Source organism: Mustela lutreola, chromosome 9 (genome assembly GCF_030435805.1).
Source record: "Mustela lutreola isolate mMusLut2 chromosome 9, mMusLut2.pri, whole genome shotgun sequence".
Taxonomy (NCBI): domain Eukaryota; kingdom Metazoa; phylum Chordata; class Mammalia; order Carnivora; family Mustelidae; genus Mustela; species Mustela lutreola.
The window spans coordinates 108985050-109000000 of NC_081298.1; the positions used below are offsets into that span (position 1 = coordinate 108985050).

The 14951-nt window shown below is 38.7% G+C and overlaps 1 protein-coding gene across 2 annotated transcripts in view; it reads right to left on the reverse strand.

Annotated features, from left to right (window-relative positions):
* Window positions 1–2154: 2154 nt before the first annotated feature.
* The window catches only part of TMEM87B (transmembrane protein 87B), a 51904-nt gene continuing 39107 nt past the window's right edge, over window positions 2155–14951 (reverse strand). For both annotated transcript variants that reach the window (XM_059188379.1, XM_059188377.1), the window contains exons 16-19: window positions 9155–9228; window positions 6783–6835; window positions 6464–6494; window positions 2155–5319 (exon numbers count right to left, since the gene is read on the reverse strand). In XM_059188379.1, the coding sequence (XP_059044362.1) occupies window positions 5260–5319; window positions 6464–6494; window positions 6783–6835; window positions 9155–9228 (218 nt within the window). In that variant the 3' untranslated portion in view covers window positions 2155–5259. The remainder of the gene's footprint in view (window positions 5320–6463; window positions 6495–6782; window positions 6836–9154; window positions 9229–14951) is intronic.

The window sequence follows — 14951 nt, forward strand, 5'->3', positions numbered from 1 at the left end:
GGGCAATAGCTTGCCCTGGGAAGCTGCCATTGCAACACATGTAAATAAGTCTTGGAATGTGAGTTTCATATGGAGGACTTTAAGCCAGCTGGGTCTCTGTAGCCTCCATGACAATCGCCAATGCGTTTTTTGGTAACGTCGCTGTGTTGTGAAGGCCTGAGCACCAAGCACTTTAGATACATGACCTTAATCCTCTAACAAGCAACCACATACCTCCTCCCTGCCAGGATTTCATAGAAACCCTTTGAGGGTTAACACCAATATTATACCAGCTTTCCATTCACCAGGAGGGTGACTTTGGACAAGTCGTTTAGCCATGCTCAGTCTGTTTTCTCATCTATAAATTCACAGGCTACACCCACCTTACTGACTACAGACACTGTGATGGTTAACAGAGCCTGCCACTCTGTGAGCACTCCCAAACCTCCCTAAACTATCAGCACTATTACTACAACAGATGTCCTTTTCCTCCAGGGAATACCCATCTTGGTCACTCCCAAGGCTGGGAGAATGTCCAAGAATGTTCTCCATGTTCCATTTACTTACTTGGGGCAGGATGGATTTTTATTTTTTAATGGATTAAGCTGTGTTCTGAGACCATGCGCGTTTCTAGATTTTCTGATAATCATATAGTCTACTATGGACTATCACTTTTTAGATATTTCTCCATATGTTTACCTTAGAAAATAGAAAGGCGTAAGTTTTTGTCTTCCTTGTCCACTGCTCCCAAAGAATCTGTAGCAGGAGCCAGTAGCTGTCCCCCCCAAATCCAACCTCTCCTTCACAGAGTAGAATAGCAGGCAAGTGTATGGCTCTTATTTCCTAGATGCCTGGCAGTTTGTGTGGCCCTGTGAGTGCCCATGGAATATGCTCGGAAGTGATGAGCAGCACTTCCAGTTTCACCCCATAAAACTCCCCAGTCTGTCCTTTCTCCTTGTCGGCTACATGGAGATGACTGGCCCTAGTTGCTGGAGGGCCAACAGAGAGAAACTTTGGGTCCCTGAGCCATGTGTGGGGGAAGCTTGTCTTGCCCACCTCTATACCCATGCCAGAATTGTTGCATGACCAGGAAATGAACTTCTTTTTGTCTTAACCTTCTGAAATGTTGGATCACGTTGTGACCACTGCTAAATCTAAACATTAACCATGAATGCCACTGTAGTCCATTTCCACTCAATCCTTTCTCTACTTTGTGTTTTCATGGATAGTTCACAACAGTGACTTTGTATCTTATTTCTTATAAATAATTTTCTGTTATTATAATGAATTCTTCATAATTTAATGGTTGCAGTATCCCATAAAGTAGCTGGCTAGACCTTAATTCACTTACTATTCTACTGTTGATATTTAGTTTGTTTCTAATTCTGTCTCCACTTTAAATAATCATCTAATAATCATTTTTATGCAGAAGCCTTCTACAGTTTGAATCATTTTTAAAAAGATCACCAGAACTGGCAGGAACCAAAGGTTATAAACACATTGTTGAACTTCTTTTCTTGAAGACTGAATCAAGCATATTACTATAATTGAGTGTGTTCATCAGACTTTGCAAGCAGATTTTACAAATGTTAGTATAAACTTGTTAATTTTTAAAATTCCCCATCTTGTATTTTGCGTTAAAAAATGTATTTATTTATTTATCAAAGATTTTATTTATTTATTCAAGAGAGAGAGGTAGGTGCAGGGAGAGGGAGAAGCAGGTTCCCTGCTGAGCAGGGAACCCAAAGCAGGACTCAACCCCGGACCCTGGGATCATGACCTGAGCTGAAGACAGATGCATAAGCAAGTGAGTCACCCAGCCACCCCTATTTATTTATTGGGGCAGAGAGAGTGCACAGAAGGAGAGGGAGAGCGACTCTCAAGCAGACTCCCTGCTGAGTGAGTGCAAAGCCCAACACAGGCTTGATCTCAGGACCCTGAGGTCATGACCTGAGCCAAAACCAAGAGCTGGACACTTAGCCCCCTGAGGCTACCCAGGCGCCCCATATTTTGCATTTCTTTGCTCACTACTGAGGTTGAACAGTTTTCCGTGTTTGTTAATTAGTGCGTCTCCTGTCTTAAGACTTTTGTTTAAAGCCTGGCATCTATTTGGGCCTACATTTCCTGCAGCTTCACATAATCTAGCACTAACAGAATACTAGAATCAATCACCCAGAATTTCAGAAAGCATTTTATTAAAAGTCAGAACAAATATTAAGGCACAAAAATACATAAACTTTTCAAACAAAAATCTTTGAAACAGTTTTGTCCTACATTCAAAGCAACCTTTTCCAAATTATGCAATAATTTAACCCTTTTAAATAGAAAAATATAACTTCTCAAACCCCTAAATTTTCTCCTCAAACACAGGAATACTTTCCTAGCTCTAAAGAAGTTCCTTAATGCAGTACTGAGCTTCTCTATATACTGACATTTCCTTAAAATCCTACCTTTGTCACTTATGTACATTTGATATGTTTAGAACTTTACCAGTATGTTAACCTTTTTTCTTGTAAGTATAAGGCTTGGTGTTTTGTATTGCTTATGGCATGCTGTTGATCATACAAAGACACATTAAGAAAACTAGTTATTTTTTTAAATCTAGCACAACATCTCTCCACTTTAAATTAGTCATGTAGAGCTGGGTGCAATAGACTCAACCCCTTTTATTTATTTTTAAAGTAAACTCTACCCCTAACGTGGGGCTTGAACTCATGATCCCAAGATCAAGAGTTGTATGTTTTACTGAATGAGCCAGGCAGGCACCTCAAACCCCTTTAAAAAAAAAGATATAAAAACTAATCTTATATGTACATTTTTTATACTTTCAGTCTTGACATTATAGTAGTGCAAACATAATGTACTATATCACAGAGGAAAAGTTGGTTTTCTCTACAGGATATGAAAGATTTAAAAATTATCTTCTTTACAGGAAAAGTAAAGGATCATCATCTCTCAGTCTTAAAAAATTCACACTGATTCCTCTATTTTTCCTTATTTTTGAAATAAATTAAGTATCCTTTAAAGCAGACAATTAAATGCTAATCTAACACAAATCATGAAAATTTCCTTGTAAGCAGATTTCACACATCATATAAATCTAACATGACTTGCATAAGAACACTTGAGCATTTTCTCTAGAAACACATAAAACTGGACTCTACTCAGATTCCTTCATTTATATTGAGACCCATCTTGATGGCAACCCAAGAACAAACTGATCTGATAAACTCAAAAGCTCTAAGGACCAGTTTCTGGACACTTCGTGCAACAGCTGGGGTTGGTATTCCTTTTCCCCAGTGACCTTCAGAGGAAGGACAGCTATAGCCCAAGGACACCCCCTCTTATTTCTGTGAGGGGGCTAAGAGGACCTTCCACAGGCATACTCAGTTCAGGTCAAGAGACATCAACTGACGATACAATCATCACTGAAAGTGACAGATACCATACATGCCCTTTGAAAAACAACATTTCTGACAAGGTTATCAGAAGGGAATCCTGCTTACTCTAGAAGATGAGAAAAGTCTGCATTTCAGCCTGGAGGTGAGCTACACACATCACATCCTTTATCTTTCCCTGCGGAAAGAGATGTTTCTATAGGCTCACCATTGACCCTCCCCATGTCTGCCCCACTACATCTGCAGCTCCTACAGTCTAGAAGCCTGGGACCTTATATTTCAAACTTCAGCTGGAGCCATGACGAGTTGGGGGTCTGCTTCAAAATCCGGGTGGTAGTAGAGAAAAATGTTAGGAATGAGAAGGCAGGGTCACCTCCAGTTCTGCAACAACTGGGCCCAGGGTGAAATACACCAAAACCAGAATAGACCCCACCTTAACTGACATTCTTTTCCTAGGAAGGATGCCCCAAACCGCTCAATGTTCCCTACTGAAAATAAATTTGAAAGTATCTTTCAAGACACGTTATTGCTAGATTTATTTTTTTTTTTTTTGCTAACTCCTATTACATGAGTAAATGAGAAATCGAAAAGGCAGGTTTGAAAGAAAAACTTCTGTTTTGTAGCTTCACAATGAAAATAAATTAACAGTTATACTTAAATGTTTGTACTGGTTAAGACTTTAAATGCTTCTCAATCAAAATTCTCTGAAGTCATTCTCGATTCAAAAAAGAGCTACAAGATTCTAACTTTTATTCCTATTCTAAATGTCCACTAGCCCTGTATCTTTGGTCATGAAAGCAGCAAAACATTCACATTTCCAACATTCTACATTCAACTACTTTTCAAGTTTAGAATGTTCTGCACTTAAAAAAATATTAAAACAAAAAATTCTCAAATCATATATTACATACATAATATAACAAAGTGATGTATAAAACGTGATTAAAGGTTAAGGAATTATTACAAGATTAATAGTGACATACTGTGCAGGTAAATACATGTTTCATTATGAAACCGAATAAACCAAGATTATGTAAAGAGTGTTCTAGCATCTACAAGGGTCACTGGTAGTGAGCCCCCAGCTTGCCAGAGAGGAACTGCGATATGGCCACATGTCTAGCACCTGCCCCAGACAGACTCCGCAGCAGCACGTGCACATATGGCCTGAGGACACAACGACAGAGCAAATCCTTGGAAGTGATCATCAAGACCTCTTACCTGTGTACTTGTGTTCCCCTGAGCTCAGAGAGGACCCAATTCTGATTTGGTGTGCATGGTGATATTCACAAACAAGGACTTTGTGTGGACCCGTATGTATACATACACACACACACCAAAGCTAACCATATAAACATGCTCATGTTCTAAGGCTAACCAAATTGTACTTAATTTCAAATCACTCCAGTATAAAAGTCAAAGAAAATTATTATTGCATCTAGTAACTATACACCCAAGAGATGGAGATGCTGCTTTACTACAGAAGAATCACATCATCTACCTCAAAGGTTAATGAAGAACAGTAGGAGTGTTTATGTAAAAAATATTTTTAAGCCTGGAATCGTCATATTTTCCAGAGAAAAGAGAAAATCCAAACCCACGTCCCTATTACCACTCAGCTAAGGGGATTTGGGCATATTTTTTTAATCATAATACTTTTCTTACATTATTTCCAAATCCAGGCAATTTGATGGACATGAAGCCGACATTCCAGAGCAGCTTAAAATGGTCGTAGAACCCTCATACCACCTGAATTCTTAGTTGTAATACACAGATTTCCAAGATAATGCAATGAAACCTTGTTGCACTCCATCAAAACAAAGCCCGCTTTCAGTCTTGAGGAAGGCCTTCACCATTAACTATGTGTCACTTCTATGGGTTTCAATCACATTATCTTTTCTGATGAGAACATTTTTTCTGCCATTTCAGATCTGGTCATGATTTCCTTAAAAAACAACAACAACAACAACAAAAGATGATATACTTGCAAATGTTGATGCTCCTTTCAGAACATAACAATTCTCTAATCTTTCAATGGTCACGATTTTGTGGGGGACTAAGTAGAGTCACTGGCACACACAAAAATATTAGATACAGAAAATAAACACCAGATAATACACACGTCTAGTGATGTATGCTCGATATCCGTTGGCAAGTTCAGAAAACCTGAACAGCCTGCCAGCTGGGAAACGTCTTGAGTTTAGAATTAGCAGGGAGACGTAGGGATGGGGCTAACATGGATCTCCGAGGCCGAGTTCCTCCGGGGATCTGCCTCACTTTACACAATTCATGTATTTTGAAATTACAAAATTACTTATCATATGAATCCTCTAAGTGCCCTTTTAAAAGCAATTCTCCAGGGCGTGTCTTTCTGTAGAGTTCTAAATCCTCAAGTTCAACTCCTTTGCAGCCACGTGCGTGTCTACTACAGCCTCCTCAAAACTTGCCGCCTACCGTCAGATCAGCCTGCTGCGGCTGGTCACCGCCCTTCCCTTCTGTCAACAAAGCCGCGGGTTCTCTCCTGCTCTCCTGGCCACCACCTAAATCACGCCTAGGCTACCACTCCTGGTCTCTACAATTCCTTCCTGTAAGCCCCTATTCCCCACATCCACCCTTTAATTCTTATAATTCAGATTTCTTCCCATTGTGGGCCACACTCCAATGTCCAGATGATCTGTAACTCATTTTTCTCCCCCAAACCTTGCCAAATCCACATCTTCTATTCAAATCTCCAGGTTAATAAATGAATATGAGACAGAAACTCTAATATCCCCCAAAATATGTTAAGTATAGATTAATTTATACAAACTGCCATCTTAAAGTATTCTAAACTCTTAAAAACATACAAGAAGTTAGAAAATCATAGACTTGAAATCTTGTAATTCTCCTTTCCTTCATACCAACAAGCGCTTATCTTTCTCCTGTTTTAAATGAGGCTCGAGCTCCTTTACACTTTACTGACAAATCAGTGCAGTCTGCCAACCTGCTGAATTTATCATCATTTTATAAAGTTCCAGAATTTCTTTCTGAAATACACTTGTACTTTGTGAAAATAACAGGACCAAGAAAATACGCAAAAAATGTTTTACCTCGTCTGAATCCACTAACACTGGAAGAGCTCTGAAACAAAACAAAAACAGACAACAATGTCGTTAAAAGGCCAGTGTACATACTAAAGCCAAGTATAGGCATAGTCTGTGATCTACAAATCTGGAGGGACAGAGCCAATGGAAATAAACACCTCAGTTCACCAACAAACATGACATGAAACCAGTCATTCAGTAGTGGTGGGGGCTTATAAAAATATAGAGAGGTATGATATTTGAAAAGCACATGACAAAGTATGAGAATTATCTCTTTATACGATATCCTAAAGTTTAGAGTCAAACTTTAACAGAGGATATTTACACATCTGTGAATGAGGAAGGAATATTTTCTTCTACCCACTTCAAATCTTCATCCTGTAGAAATAAATATTTATATATTAGCATTTGCTTAGAATCCCTGAAAGTAGAATTTTAAGGTATAATGTATATAAATTTAAGCATTTAAATTCAAATGCACAATCCTTTTCATTTCCACATCTCCTAAGAAGTTGGCATGCATGCCACACAGAAATTATGCCAGTATTTTCTTAAACAGGCAAAGAAACAAAAATTCTGGATTTCAGAATTTCATACTTCTTGGTTTTCATTAGATTCACAGGTTTTATTTCTTTGTCCTGAAAAACCATAGCAGAAACACAGTTGATTTATAAGACAGAAAAAGAAAGAATACTGATTTTTATTGTTTTTTTACTCCTAGCATTCATTATGCCTCCTAATTTGTTCAAGTTTTTATATCATGAGTTTATAATCTTTCGAAAGGAAAACATGACAGTTTGGTTTGCAAAAGCAAACTGGAATTTTGTACTGTCTGGGGCAAATTTCAGTAAGTTGAATTCTGAACCAACTCTCTATAGTTCTCAGGAATGACTGAGTTCAAGAGCTCCCAACAGCCAAATGTGGTATTGTTACACCCGATCCAAGAGATGGTGCAACTGGAATACGAAATGACAAGCACCTAGTGATGACTGCTCCTCTGAAGTCGTTGTTAAAAATCAAGTAGTTGCTTATTACTAAATTTACAAAAGCCTATTTATTTCTGTCACTTCTATTTATGCTCATCTCTCTGCAGGAGACAAGAAAAGAAAAGCAGGTCGGTCAGGGTATCTGTTTCTTAACAGAGACTTAATTATGGTTATCTCACAGGGAGAAAGAAAAATAAAAGGTATATTAAATAAATCAAAATGTTTCTTTGTGATTTGGCTACATGGAATACTCTGGTTCTAGTATTAATCACATCTTGCTCACCTAGGAGAGAAACAAGGCAGCTGAGCCAGTATTAATAGGAACCCCAATTCTCTGAGTGAGTCTCAAGTAGAAATAAGTCTTGAGATAAGGCTTCTGATTAAGAGCTGACTGCCCTTAATTTAGTGAAATGAAAAAGTATTCTCTCGATGTGCTTGCAAGCATGGTAAAATAAAGTGAGACAGGGATGCCTGGGTGGCTCAGTCAATTATATCAGTCTTCATTCAGCTCCCGTCATGATCCCACGGACCTGAGATCGAGTCCCACACTAGGCTCTCTGCTCAGTGGGGAGTCTGTTTCTTCCTCTGCTCCTTCCCCTACTTGCGATCCCTCTCTCTCTGTCAAATAAATTAATAAAATCTTTAAAAAATAAAATAAAATAAACTGATATATATCTCTAAAATAAAAGGAAAATACCTTTTTTTTTTTTTTTAAAGATTCTATTCATTTTGACAGAGAGAGACACAGTGAGAGAGGGAACACAAACAGAGGGAGTGGGAGAAGAAGGCTTCCTGTTGGGCAGGGAGCCCGAAGCGGGACCCAAACCCAGGACTCCGGGATCACAAACCCAAGCCAATGGCAGATGCCCAACAACTGAGCTACCCTGGCATCCCAAAAGGAAAATATCTTAATGAATTTAAACTTTAATAGCTCTAACACCAGATAATTAAAACTGCTGTAATTTTTAAAAAGTTTAAATCACTATAAAACTACTTAAAAAACACATTTAAAAAAAATTATTATCAAAAATAAAAATGAAAAAATTTACCAAAACCAACAGATCAAACTGTACTCCTGGGTCATCTATACTGTCAGAATTTATAAGCATACATAAATTTCATAATCTGTTGATCACAACATATATAATTGTAAGAAAGCAGAATATAAAACTATATGAAAGGCACTCCCACTGCCTAATTAACATGCATAAAATATTTTAAAAAACTTATCTCTACTCTCTATTTGACCATTTTCTTCAAGCTTCCACAGTTCTATAACAAATGCTAATTTTGTTAACTGCACAGGCAATACATAAAGTCCTTTCCTAACAGATAGCAGATGTTATCTGAAATGGCTTCAAAAATCACTTTTAAAATGTTGAAAAATTAACACAAGCTTCCACTATGTCAAAGCTTCTCCATCTTTAGTGTGCATGTGAGTCATCTCTGGAATCCTGTGAAGAAGCAGATTCAGACTCAGTAGGTCTGCGGTGGGCCTGAGCCCACGAGTTGAACAGGCTCCCAGCGACGCCCATGCAGCTGGTCCGAGAATGGCCCCGGCAGCCGGTATCTACCGGCAGTAACGGCCAGCAGGCTTAACTAGTGTCGCTGCTCGGTAACACCGAATGTCACGCAAAAAATCTTAGTAGAAAAAGTTTTCCTGACAGTCAGAGAATGTGACACAGACTCTGTTAAAGTATCTTATACTCACAAAATTATCAGAAGTAGCAGGTTTAGCTGTTCCGTTGGAAACCGTTTTTGAGACTCTTAATTTTATTCCTTCAGCTATAATGAGAAACATTATGGAGAGAAATATATAAATTGGAAAATGTTATTTTCTTTCATAATCTCACATTTAATAACCCAACAAAGATATGTTTTTATAGAGAGATGTATATATATCTAATTATTCATATATGCATATATCTAAAGAAGGGTTAATACTGGAAGCTTCAGGCAGGGTGCTGGCTTTAACATACAACTTGGAAATATAAGAGGAATGGCAAAAATTAATAGATTTCACAAATGTTTCAATAACAACGAGGTTTTCAAGATGCTAGTTTAGAATTCTGGTTTTAGAGGAATTTAAATATACAAGCAAACATAAATGCATATTTCCTTAAATAGTTCCGATACATTTTAAAATTTATGGATTTAAAAAATCTATAGATGAGGTGCCTGGGTGTCTCAGTCGGTTAAGCATCTGCCTTCAGGCTCAGGTTGCGATCCGGAGATCCTGGGATCAAGTCCTGTATCAGGCTCCCTGCTCTCTGGGGAGTCTGCTCTTCCCTCTGCCCCTGCCTCTCTCTCTCATGAATAAATAAAGAAAATCTTTAAAAAAATAAAATAAAAATAAAAACCTATAGAATTTGCAGTATCGTATTTAATAATAAAACATCTTTGGCTATGCCTTCACTTCTCTGAGGTGTACATTTTGGAATGTACCTATGGTCAAAATAAAATAGGGAAGAAAAGGGGATTTTCTTTCTTCCTGTATGACCCAGGCTCTCCTTTCTGCAGCAGTTTCAGAACAGAGGTTAAGAGCATGAGTCCTGGAACCAGACTGCCCCACCTAGGATTCTGGCTCTCCCTATGCAACCCTGGGCAAAACAGTTAACTTTTTGTGGCTCAGTGTCCCCAGCAACACAATGAGATAATACTGATCTCTACCCATAGGGTTCTGATGAGCATTAAACAAGTTAGTGATACAAGGTGCCTGACACGTAATTTATGCCCCATAAGTACTCATCTTAATTATTAAAATAATTTTCAAATTGTGTTTCTCCATAAACAAGGTCAGTTGGTATATTATAATCATGAAGTGCTATAATGAATGAAAATGAGATTCCTCGATCAAAAAATGTTTCCATGGGGGCATTTTTTTTAAAAAGATTTTATTTATTTATTTGATATAGAGAGATCACAAGTAGACAGAGAGGCAGGCAGAGAGAGAGAGAGAGAGAGAGAGAGAGGGACACAGGCTCCCTGCTGAGCAGAGAGTCCGATGCGAGACTCGATCCCAGGACCCTAAAATCATTACCTGAGCCAAAGGCAGCAGCTTAACCCACTGAGCCACCCAGGTGCCCCTCCAAGGGGGCATTTTTTAAAAAAATATTTTATTTGTTTGACAGAGAGACAGACACAGCGAGAGAGGGAACACAAGCAGGGGGAGCGGGAGAGGGAGAAGCAGGCTTACCGCCAAGCAGGGAGCCCGATGCAGGGTCCGTCTGATCCCAGGACCCCGGGATCATGACTCGAGCCGAAGGCAAACACCCAACATCTGAGCCACCCAGGCGCCCCTCCATGGAGGGCATTTAAAATCCCAACATTTGAGATCTATTCTCTCAGTGGGGCAACACACTGATTTTTTAAATTAAGGTGCAATACAGATAATAAAATACACAAATTTTAAGTGTATAGTCTAGGAGATTTTACAAGTATATACACTTGTGCAACTACCATCTTGGGTGAGACCTTTAACATTCCAACATTACAGAAGGTTTTTAAATTCCTTTCTGGTCAATCCTAATCCTACCAGAAGCAATCATTGTTCTGATTTACATAATCACCACGGTTTAGTTCTGCCTGTTCTGGAACTTCACATATAGAATCATAATCCAGGGGCTCAGTATTCTTTTGGATTTGCCTACTTTCACTCAACATAAAGGTTTTGAGATTTATGTTGCAGTGTTGGTTACTTTTGAGATGGAACAGCAGCCCACTGTGTGGGCTACTTTATCTATTGTGTGGGCCACATTGTGTGGGTACACCACAAATACTTTATCTATTCAACTGTTGATGGACACTGGGTTATATCCAGTTTTGAACTATTAAGAATAAACCTGCTGGAAAATAATGGTGTACATCAGTATCTTTCTATGAATATTGCTTTCACTTCTATAATTTTTTCTAGGTAAATAGCTTGGCGTAGAATGGCTGGGTTGGGGGCACGTGGGTGGCTCAGTTGGTTGGGCAACTGCCTTCAGCTCAGGTCATGATCCTGGAGTCCTGGGATAGAGCCCCACATCGGGCTCCCTGTTCAGCGGGGAGCCGGCCTCTCCGAATGACCTCTCTCCTCTCATGCTCTCTCTTGTTCTCTCTCTCTCTCTCTCAAATAAATAAATAAATAAATAAAGTCTTAAAAAAAAAAAAAGAATGACTGGGTTGTATGGTAGACATAGGTTTAAGAACCAAATTGGTTCTTTTTAAGAACCAATTTTTTTTTTTTAATTTTTAGAACCAAATTGTTTTTTAAAGAAGTCTTAGTACTTTACATTCCTTCCAGTAGTGTCTGAGTGATCTAGCTGTTCCACATCCTCTCCAACAGTTCATGCTGTCAGTCTTTTAATCATTCTAGTGGGTATGTGGTGGTATCTCACTCTGGTTTTAATTTGTGTTTCCCTGATAACCAATTATACCGAGCACCTTTTCACATGCTTATTGGTCATTCCTTTGTCTTCTTTAGTGAAGTGTCAAGTATTTTTTTGTTTTTACAAATTGAGTTATATTTTATTGATTGATAGGAATTTTACTTATATTTTGGATACAAGTCTTTTCTCGGATATATGTACAGAGAATTTTTTATTTAAGTCTAAGTCTAATTTTTTATTTAAGTCTAAGAATTTTTTATTTAAGTCCCTTTGTTTTCTTGTTTCTCTGGATGAGTATTTTAATTTCTGTAAAGTCAATTTATTAGTTTTTTAAATTGTATGGTAACTCCTCATGTCCTAAGGTTATTAAGATACTTTGTTTTCTTTCAGAAGAGTTAATAGTTTTGGGGGGGGGGGCAAAGGAGGAGAGAGAGAATCCTAAGCACGTTCCATACCCAGCGCAGAGCCCAACATGGGGCCCAATCTCACAACCCTGAGATCATGACCTGAGCCGAAATCAAGAGTCAGACATTTAACTGCCTGAGCCACCCAGGTGCCCGCAGAAGAGTTATAGTTTAAGTTCTCACATCTAGGTGTGTGGTCCATCCTGAATTAATTATTATGTGATATCTGTGTAAGGATTCTAGGTGAATTTTCCTCCATGTTTTCATCTAGTTGTTCCAACAACTAGATTTGCTGACAGTACTATTCTGTCCTCATAGAACATCCTGGTTCTCTTGTAAAGATTAGTTGGTGAATGAAGTTTCCAGTTTGGAGCTACTTTAACTATTAATTCATTTTATTATTCATATTTTATTTATTTATTTATTTATTTATTTATAGAGTGGGGAAGGGCAGAGAGGGAGGGAGGGAGGGAGAGAGAATCCCAAGCAGGTTCCACACCTAGCAGGAGCTTGATCTGGGGCTGGATCCCACAATCCTAAGATTATGACCTGAGCTAAAACCAAGACCAGGTCTTTCAACCAACTGGGTGCCCCAGGTGCCTTTGTTGCATTCCTTTTAAAAAATAAAACCTTTAGAAACCTACTATGTGAAATCAATTGGCTACTTATAAAAGTACATTCTTCAGAATGTTATTAACAGAGTAACAACAACAGTATCAACTGACCATATACTTGTGGATTTATCTCTGGACTTTTTTATTTTTTTAAGATTTTATTTATTTATTTGACAAAGAGGAACACAAGCAGGGGGAATGGGTGAGAGAGAGGCAGGCTCTCCACTGAACAGGGAGCCTGATGCAGGGCTCGATCCCAGGACCCTGGGATCATGACCTGAGCCAAAGGCAGAAGCTTAATGACTGAGCCACCCAGGTGCCCCTGAACTCTATTTTGAAACACTACTGTGTTTCTCCATCCTTCTGCCAATATCACACTATCTTGATCAGTAGAACTTGAAATTTTTTAAAGTCTTGAAATTACTATAAGTCTATTAATTTTATTTATTTAGATAGAATTTCCACACTATAAAATGCACCATCTTGAAGTGTACAATTTGGTAGATTTCAGGACAACCATCACCACTAATTTCAGAAGATTTTCTGGATGCCTAGGTGGCTCAGTCAGTTATGCATCTGCCTTCTCAGGTCATGCATGACCCCAGGGTCCTAGGATCGAGTCCCACATCGGGCTCCTTGCTCAGAGGGGAGCCTGCTTCTCCCTTTGCCTCTCCCTCTGCTTCTCCCCTCACTCCTGCTCTCTCTTACTGACAAATAAATAATCTTTAAATGGTACCTTTTTTAAAAGATTTTTTCTTTATTTGACAGAGAATGAGAGAAAGCCCAAGAAGTGGGGAGAAGCAGGCAGAAGGAGAGGGAGAAGCAGGCTTCCTACTGAGTAGGGAGCCTGATGTGGGGCTCGATCCCATAATCCTTAGGTCATAATCTAAGCCAAAGGCAGACACTTGACCCACTGAGCCACCCAGGTGCCCCAATAAATAAAATCTTAAAAGAAAGAAAGAAACAAAAAAAAAGGATTTTCATTACCCTAAAAAGAAACCACATGTCTATTAATCTGTCTCTATGGATTTACCTTTTCTTTTTTTTTTTTTTAATAATGTTTCTTTTATTTTTTAAAACATTTTATTTATATATTTTACAGAAAGAGAGATCAAAAGCAGGCAGAGAGGCAGGTGCGAGGGAGGGGGGCGGTGGAGGGGGAGCAGGCTCTCCACCAAGCAGAGCCCAATGTGGGGCTTGATTCCAGGACCTTGAGACTATGATGTGAGCTGAAGGCAGAGGCTTAACCTACTGAGCCACCCAGGCGCCCCTCTATGGATTTACCTTTTATGGACTTATCATTTAACTGGAATCATACAATTTGTGATCTGTAGGATTGGCTTCTTTCACTTAGTATAATGTTTTCAAGATTTGCCCATGTTGTAATTACAAGAATGTTCGGGTTCTTCTAGGTTCTCTTCTTTTTCATACATATTTTAAAATCAGATTAACTGGGGCGCCTGGATGCCACAGTCAGTTGAGCATCTGACTCTTGATTTTAGCTCAGGCCATGATCTCAGGGTCCTGGGATCAAGCCCCATGTCACGCTCCATGCTCAGTGGGGTGCCTGCTTAACATTCTTTTCTCCCTCTGCCCCACCCCTATGCTCTCTCAGTCTTCCTTTCTAAAATAAATTTGAAAAAAAAATTTCTCTAAAATAAATAAATAAAATCTTTTTTTTTTTTTTTAAGATTTTATTTATTTATTTGACAGACAGAGACCACAAGTAGGCAGAGAAGCAGAGGAGAAAGCAGGCTCCCCACCAGGCAGAGAGCCTCATGTGGGGCTCAATCCCAGGACCCTGGGATCATGACCTGAGCTGAAGGCAGAGGCTTTAACCCACTGAGCCACCCAGGCGCCCCAAATAAATAAAATCTTAAAAAAAATAATTAACCATTATTTTTAACATTAACTGTTTTTTAACATTAACCATAACACATTAACCACTTTTTGTTTTTTTTTTTAAGGTCAGTTAGAATTATGATTGGGATTGCACTGATTCTACTCATCAGATTGTGGTACTGACTGCTTAATAATATTGAGAGTTACAATTCATAAACACATTATAGCTCTACCCTTACTTATTCTCAGCAACTGAATTATGTATTGATGTTGCCTTA